At 48.8% G+C, this 8,379-nt stretch overlaps 1 protein-coding gene across 7 annotated transcripts in view; it reads right to left on the bottom strand.

The window, feature by feature from the left end:
• Window positions 1-292: 292 nt before the first annotated feature.
• Window positions 293-8,379, bottom strand: part of LOC123032104 (myosin-10-like) — a 63,097-nt gene continuing 55,010 nt past the window's right edge. For 2 of the 7 annotated variants that reach the window (XM_044447739.1, XM_044447734.1), the window contains 2 exons: window positions 8,004-8,027; window positions 293-3,468 (listed from right to left, as the gene is read on the bottom strand). In XM_044447739.1, coding sequence (XP_044303674.1) covers window positions 3,288-3,468; window positions 8,004-8,027 — 205 coding nt within the window. In that variant the 3' untranslated portion in view covers window positions 293-3,287. Of the gene's footprint in view, window positions 3,469-3,535; window positions 8,028-8,379 lie in introns of those variants that run through there. The other 5 variants (XM_044447735.1, XM_044447736.1, XM_044447732.1 and 2 more) reach the window with 3 other exon arrangements.

Below are 8,379 nucleotides of genomic sequence, written 5' to 3'. Positions count from 1 at the left end.
AAGGTGGATAAATTGTCTTGGTGGAAGGTGATTCTGTATGTTATGCAAAACAAGCCAGCCAGCCAAGCAGCCAGTTCTACTTGGGCCATTTTTGCTCCTTGGCCAGGTGGCAACCCATGTTCCATGAGAATCGCCAGCAAGACTTCTGAAGCATAAAGTCACCCCATAAATGTATGACTATAAATGCATAACTGCGTGCTTATGGACAAGGTCTTCTGTGACAAACATTTTTGAAGGGAGTTAAAAAATGAGAGGTCAGTAGCAAACCCAAATAATCTTCCACACAGCAGCCTGATAATCCGAGATGAGCTTTTAATAGAAGACATACTTTTTCTTTAAAAGTATTCTTTTTTTTTCTTTCTTTTTTTTTTAACAAAAAAAGGAGCAGGATAATTGCTACGGCCCTTTACATCAGGATAAGAAACTCCAAACTGATCCAAGCAGCAAAGGTATTTGGGGAGGGGAAGGGAGCGAAGACACAAAAATATTTAAAATAAAATTTAAAAAAGCAAACCCCCTGGGTTTGTGGAAAAACAAGTCAATTTGTTGAGAAGAAAACACTTTGTTAGGAACAAATAAGACAGAATTTAAAACAAATTAAGACAAGAAACCACCATGCAAAAAAATAATATTTATATATAGAGAAGGCAGGCCCACCCCCGAGCTAATTCCTGGAACCAGAAGAACATACACATCTGGCTAGCTGTTGTTATTTTATTATTTTTACCATGAGTTCAAGCTAGGATTTGCAAACCCTTCGTTTTGAACTCCTCAATGCAGGACTCCATGTTGCCCGTTTTTTCCCCTACTGCCCATCTGCTGCTGGCTTCAAAAGGTGCACACACAATGGATTAGATCCAAGGTTTATACCGAGGTGATGAATGCAAAACACTTTGAAAACACTAAAGTGCTATATAAGTGCTACATATTAATAATCAATTTGCATTCCTATCCACATTAGTTGGGAGTAAGGCCCTGTTGAAAACAATAGCAGGGTTCAAACAGCATTCAATCCTTGAGTGTGAGTTACTGCTGAAGCAGAGGTTATCATGATACTCTGTGTTACTGTATTCCAAACCCAGCTGCCCAGAGAAGCCATGGTTTGTTAACCTCAAATAAACCCATGAAGAGAATCCATGGTTTGTGAACTGTGAGTTGTCCACTATGGTTTGTTCTCAGCTGGGTTCAGACAACATAACCCACATTTCAACTGTCCATGGTTCACTGACACCCCACACTCAGCCCTCTAGTCTGGGTTATCATGTTGCTTCTGAGTAAACTTGAACAGGATTGGGTTGCATGTTCTGAAACTTTGGACACACAAGGAAAAGTCATCCAAGTTCCACAGCTTTGCCCAGATTAATGATGGAAAGTGGACAACTTCTAACTGATATGCACCCATGAGGAATTAAAATTAGAAGCCAAGGCAAACAAAAACAGAGCCCCTGGATAATTAGGGGCTCTCAGCTTGCCTCTTATTTCCTCTCGGGATAAGTTCAGCTTCATACAATAGCTATTCTCCTAAAGCTTCTAAAGATGATCATCGTGGCAAAAGATATTCAAGCAATTTTTGCACATGGCATATGTGTCTTTCCTTACATGCTAGTTAACTGTGAATTAAGTCTTGTGGAGTTAAGACACGTGTGAAGAAGTGCTAAGTCTCCATGGTGAGAAAGCGAGTTGTCACTCCTAAAATAGGTGACGGGGCCATGCTCAGAATTCATTGCAAGCGTTCAATGACAACCTGCTTGTCTGAACCAGGACCTGGGTCTTAGCTCCATTTACCAGTCACCCAGTCAGATTTGGAGGTAAGAATTTCTTCCCCCCGCTCCCCCAAAACAACCCTGTATCCTGGTGCCTGAGAAGAGAACTAAGAGTAGTTTGGAAAAAACTTCCAACCACTGTCAGACTTGTGCTAACACTCCCTACCACAGGTTCTGCACCAAAGAATTTAAATTCCCTAGGTAAATCAATATGATTTTTCAAATAAGTTCATTGTGCATTCTATAGGTCAATTTGCCTGCCTTATTTTAAATTGAGCACTTGATCTTTTTTTTTCCTTTGCAGAACTTGGCTTTTTATCTTGGCAAGGAGCCCCAGCAAGGTGCAAAGCAAAAAAAGTATAAAGCAAAGAGAAAGTACTTATAGCTACAAGGGACAGAAATCAACAGCATCTGAACAGCCCAGGCTGTCACAGATACTCTGGATGATTTTGAATGTATATTCATAACTCACAAGAACTAGAAACTTGGTCTGTTTCCTTCTTTTTTACACCTGTGTAATCAAGACAAAATGGAAGAGGCTAGGATATGGTCTATCAGGCCTGTCGTTATTACTGAAATTACTGGGTTTGCAAATCCTGACTTCCTCACTATAGGTTAAAAAAAGCCCAACACCACAGCAGGTTTGAGGAGTAGAGGTGAAGGGAGAGGAGAGATCAGAGTGCTCTTGGCAGCTGGCGATGATATGCAAAGAAGACGGGGTCCAAATCCCAGTCCAGAGCAGAGGAGGCAGGCTGAGATGAATGGATTCCAGTTCATTCCTCCTGCTGGCCCAGGGTCAAGGCAGGTACAGGTGGAGCTTCAAAATAACCCCAGGCAGCCAAGGTGCGCTGAAAGCAGCAGCAGCAGCCCTCAAGAGATGATAAATTCCAGATATCCTTCAGAGGAAGGAACTTGGGAAGCCTCCGAGGAGCCAGGAAGAGAAGGCAAGGAGACCTCGGGGCCGAGAAGGGGTGGAGGGCACCTGGAGCAGGCTGCACCTGCAGCCAGGCAAGGGCGCTGCTGTCCAAACCAGCCCCCTTTCCCGAAGCAGCGGCTGCACGCTTGCCCACGGCCACCCCAGTTTGCCCACGACCTCTCTGCTGCCCAAGCTTTCACGGCGATGGTGATGATATGACAGTGGGCCAATGAATTCTTTTACATATTCTGACTAGTGTGGTGGGGGAGGAAGAGAATAAAGAAGGTGCGGGAGAAATGCGGGCGATTCGAGTTGGATTTTTCTGTTAGAAGGAATAGAGTTAAAATCCGGACCGCAAGCTCCCTTCCTCCCTGATTGCCCACCCCTCAGGGGTGGGTGATATTAAAGTGCAGCCTGAGAGGAGGCGGGAGGAAGACGCGCTGGAGGAGCTGGGCGGCTCCCGGAAGAGGGCCCGCCGTCGGCAGCGGTGGGATGGCGCGCGAGCGAGGGGGGCGCTCCGGGCACACGTCCGCCCCTCGGCGGGCAAGGCTGGGGTGCCTGCTCCCCCGCCCCCACCTAAGCCCCCCGCCCCGGGGTTCCTGCCCCCCTCATTCAGTCTGGGCTGGCTGCTCGGCAGGCGGCGGGGGCTGCTGCCCCTGGGAGGGCGTCAGGGGCTGGTGGTTCGCAGACGGGGAGTCGCTCTCCGGGTCCTCCGTCTCCTCGTCCGAGACGCCGTCGAGGCGGAAAACCTGCCGCACGGTCCGGGTGGTGAAGGTCAGAGGGGTGCGCCTGCGATGGCAAGGGGAAAAGAGGACAAGACAGTCTCCTCAGAGTCAGCTTGAAGAAGGTTCCCCCCGCCCCTGAAAAATACGCCGATCCCGAGCGTTCCCAGGCAAGGCTGACGACTGAGTCTCTCTCTCTAGTAAGCGCTCTTCGCTGCCATGGCATGGGCGCGATTTCAGCTGCTCCCTGCTCCTGCTCCTGTCCAGCCAGGAGAAGCTGGAAGGCCGACATCGCTCCATGTCCCTCCGGTGCAATGCCGGCGGTCTAGCTTAAAATACTTGAATGTTTAAAGCTGCCCCTCCGGTTGCTGATGCCGAGACAGAATGCGCAGCACAGCAGAGCAAAGCCTCAGCCCACCGGGGGGCCTCTTTGGCCCACCAGGGGTCTCCATCCATCCCGGAGTGGTTTGCCGCCCTTTGCGCAGCTTTCCCCCTCCTTTTCTAAAAGGCTGAGCTTTCTCCCAAGGTTTAGGTACAGGCAGCAAAAGCAACTGGGACACTCGTGTGTGTGTCACCCTGCCCTTTCGGAGTCTGGCCTCGCCCCAAGGACATGGCTCCTGAGAGCTCCTTGTAAACAGGATTTGGCTCTGGAGCTGAAAGGGATTTGCACCCTGGGAAAGAGGTAAGCCTCCCCATCCGCACCCACGGACCATCCGGGCCAATGGCCGCCTTCCAAGTGAGGAGACCTGCAGCCTGGACATGCAGTCCACTAGTCCTTTTCCTGTCTTTTTTCTCCCATCCTGCTTCTGCAGCTCCAGCTCCTCTTTCCCTGATCCTGTCCACATTAAGGGCTTAGCACTGCTATTCTGCAGTCAGCTGGAAGTGGAATTAAAGTAGCAGTTCCACATGTCAAAGGATAAGCACTGGGCTTTCTGGCAATGCCTCATTCAGTGGCCAAGAACGTCTGTAACATTAACTGAGAACTGTTTAGTGTCAGTTCCCACGACTTTAATCAGAAGCTTCCTTTTCTTGGAATGGCTCCCTGTACAGCACAACACAGCATTCATGATGATGGAGAATAAATACCTTCCTCTTTGCACTGTTTGACATCAAGAAAGGAGGCAGAAATAATTAAAGTGCCTTCCTTGCCCCACAGGTAATGGGACATAATTAACAGCTAAGGAGTAATTCATCTCTAATGTTGTAGGGTGCTGAATATGAAGCAATCAGAAGCAAATCATTTGATATGGAAATTTCTAATTAGAGGCACAGTAGCACTAAAAAGACACTATAGCATCTTGCCAGACCATACTGGATGGACAGACATACTGTCATTATTTTCAACTAAGAAGAAAGAAAACCTCACACATCAAATCTAAAAGAGACAGAGGGGAGAAAAACAGCAACCACTGGAGATATGTTGAAATGTCTTGTTTCTCCATAAAACTGGAGTAAGTGAAGAGTAACAATTCCAGACTAGTATGGAAACAATCCTTATTCTAGAGCTTTTCCTTTTACCAGGGGCCTGGAATCCTTTAGATTCCTAGTTGCAGTTGATAGAAAACAGAACCTCCACTTAAAAAAACAAAACAAAACCACACTTATTCTGTGTATATTTTGCTGAGAGGATTCTAATTTGGAAGTACTCAGAACAGTCCATGGAAATCTTGTGAAAGAACAGAGTAGCTGTATTTTGACCCTGGCCCATGGTTTAGCATCCTACTATTGAATGGGCTACAAGTGCTGATTTTGATGATAATGCAGGTGCTGAAGAATTTCTATTTCAATGAAAACACATAGGTGCTTTGATTTGTAGGGGTAAAATGCTATTTAAAGTAGTCTAATGAGATGCCAGCAATTCTCAGTGGTCAGTAAAAAGTTTGAGAACTGATGAGTTTGAGATACTAGTGGCTGGATGGTATATAAAAGCTTTAAATAAATAAAGTTCTGCATCAGCAGAACTTTCCCAACTGGTTACCTTCCAGAGGTAATTCAGTGCAACTGGGAAAGATGGGCCCTGTGATCCAGGTTGGGGGAGGGCCACTGTAAACTCATACTTAGAATCCCTTTTCATCCATTTCCTTAGCTGTTCCTCACTTTCTTCCTGCTTGTCCTGCCACTAACGGCAGCTTTTAAGGTTTTCAGAGGACACGGCAGTGTGAGGCTCTCACTGTGCTCCCCAGCAGTGGCTCTGTGCCTTGGTGTGGATGCATGGAAGGCAGGAATCCAACAGGTGGACACAACCTCCCAAAATATCTCGCTGTTGCCTGTGCTGGCGAGGGATGATGGGAGTTGCAGTCCAACTCATCTGGAAAGTACACATCACAATCACCAGCCAGGGTTTCGTGGCATCCTCTTCCACCTACCTGCGGCGTTTTAAAACAGCCCATCCTTTTCCCATGCTTTTGTGGTTGCTGTTTGCTGGGGGGGGGGGGCGGGGGGGCGAGCCTGAGGACACTGGCTGCATGCAGGTGGCACTTAACCCCCGAGAGAAGCAACATCCCCACAGGGAGGAGCATGACTATCCCCCTCCCCCAACCTGGGGCCCTCCAGATGTGTTGCACTGCACCTGCCATTCCCAGCCCAACACATCTGGGTGCTGCGGGGCTGGAGAAGGCAGAGCGAAGGCAGGGGCTTCTCCACTGCAAATAAAGCAGCAGCCAGGCCTGGAAAACACAAGCCTAGCTCAGCTGGCCCTGCTTGAGGGAGGCACAGCTGGCGGCTCTCACATCAACTGCAAGCGGCCCAGGAGTGAAAGCATCCTCACAAGCGGGCAGGGAAGATGCTGGGTATGCCAACCAAGCTGCTCCTGTGCCCTTCTCCCGTGGGACAAAGACCGCCATCGGATCCCCCTCAAATGCTGAATCTACATGCTTAAAGCAATGGGAGGACCCACATCTTGGACTGAAGCTGCAGGGCTGGCAGGGGAGTGCTTCACCCGCTCTCCCCCAATATAGCCGTTCCTCATTTTAACACCCTCCCCAATCCCCGAAAAGCCTTGCTGAGGGCGGGAGGGAAGCAGGTACCTGTACTGTGGCACTTTGGTGCAGGGCAGACTAAGAACTTTACCATACAAGGCTGTTAATTAGCTGTGCCTACTTTTGGGTTTGTTGCAAAATATGCAAGTCCCACACAAGGAGGGTTTCCTTTCCTGCTTTTCCATTACATATCCTCTAGGTGGCACTGTGGTATAGCAGTATACTGCAAATGCCAAAAACTGTGCTGTGTTTGCTTTCAGCTAAAGCAGGGGTCCTCAAACTTTTTGACTAGGGGGCCAGTTGAAAGGTGGCAGGGATGGGCGCCGGCCACCAAGGTGGTACAGGCAGGGGGAGCGGGCCGGGCTGGGGCAGGGGTGTGCGCACGCATGCAGAATGGCAGGGGCGTGCGTGTGCAGAGATCATTTTCTCCCAACAAGTCCAAAACTATCTCCTTGCGAGCAAGCCGGTACCTTGCTGCGCACACAAGGTGAGCTATGGCGGGCTGGATCCAGCCTGCAGGCCGTAGTTTGAGGACCCATGAGCTAAAGCAATTAAATTTTAGCTTTCCCTGAGCTAAAAAGCTGCCCCAGATACTGCTTAGCCACAAAATCGAAATTGGAGCTCATGTTATGGTCTAAAGAACCTGTAAACAAAAATGAGTAGGGGATGATGAGTACATGATAAATGCCCTTGTACAGATGGAAACTGAAACCCAAAGCATCTGGAGAACACCAGGTCATGAAAGGAAGATGTATACCATCCTTTGGGGGGTGGGGAGGCTAAAAATGTAATAAACAGAATGACAGAGACTATTGGAAGCTCCCTTGTTTTTCCTCTAGAAAACCTAGGTGAATATCAAATTATATACATACATATATGCAAACTTTATAGGGGTGGACCATAGACTGCCTTGTATGCCAAAGGGCCCAGGTTTATTCTCTGGTACCTGCAGTTACGGGATTCAGGTGATGCAAATGACTTTTCCTGTCTAGGAATCTGGAAAGCCAGTGCAGACAGCACAGGTCCTTCCAGACAACAAATGATTTCAGACAATACGACAGCCAACACTTAAGGGTTGAGTGTGGGATGTTTCTCAAATGTGGGTTGTTGTATTGTTTGAACACAACTATACTTACAACCCATGGCTTGATAACTACTAACAACCCATCAACAGAACCCATGGCTTGTTGCTGGGTTGTTCACTGAGCCTTGTTAGCATGGTTGGGTTCAGATAACTTACATCTCAACAAAAGTGCATGGTTCAACAGCCGTTGTGTGTGGGTCCTTGTGTTGTCTGAACCCAGTCAAATGGTCTGTCCTGGCACAGTGCTCCCTACCATGCCATCTTCCCTCGCCCTCTGTGGGTCTAACAATTTGAAGGGGTTTTAGATAAAAGAAGCAGCCCTCCACCTCCCTCCTTCTGGCCAAAAATCCAGAAAATCCAACCACTACTTCGGAGTGCAAAATATAAGGAAGGAGATCAGATGGAGGTTCTCCCACGTGGGGTCTGTCTTGGGGAAGGGTGAAGTGGAAAGCTGCAGCACTGCAATTGCGCACACCCCACGCCAAACCGCACCACAAAGCACACACATGCAGCGTTGGGGAGGGAACAGGGAGGACGTACTTCCGCTGCCGGCGCTCCAGCTTGCTGTTGCATCGAGAGAGAGATGGAATGTCAGAGAGAGCGCGCAGGGAGGGGGGTGTAAACGAGAGAGAGAGAGAGAGAGAGAGAGAGATGCAAACATGAAAGAATGACCTGGAAAAGAGGAGAATTATCTGAAGGGGAGCTGGAGAAGGATTGAAGCAGGCTATATAGGTCAGCCTTCCCCACCCTGGTGCCCTCCGATGTGTTGGACTGCAGTGCCCATGTCTGGAGAGCACCAGGGTGGGGAAGCTGCCTTAGCTTCTTGGGCAGAAAAACCGGCAGCTCAGCTGGGCAGAGTGCTGCTAAAATAGCCGGGCGTGGGGGGCTCGAAAGGTCAGAGCACGGGGGGGGGGGG

The sequence above is a fragment of the Varanus komodoensis genome, unplaced genomic scaffold (assembly GCF_004798865.1).
Source record: "Varanus komodoensis strain SLA01 unplaced genomic scaffold, ASM479886v1 scaffold53, whole genome shotgun sequence".
NCBI classification, from domain to species: Eukaryota; Metazoa; Chordata; class Lepidosauria; order Squamata; family Varanidae; genus Varanus; species Varanus komodoensis.
The sequence above is the reverse complement of the archived record's forward strand: the minus strand, read 5'-3'. Positions and strand labels throughout refer to the sequence as shown.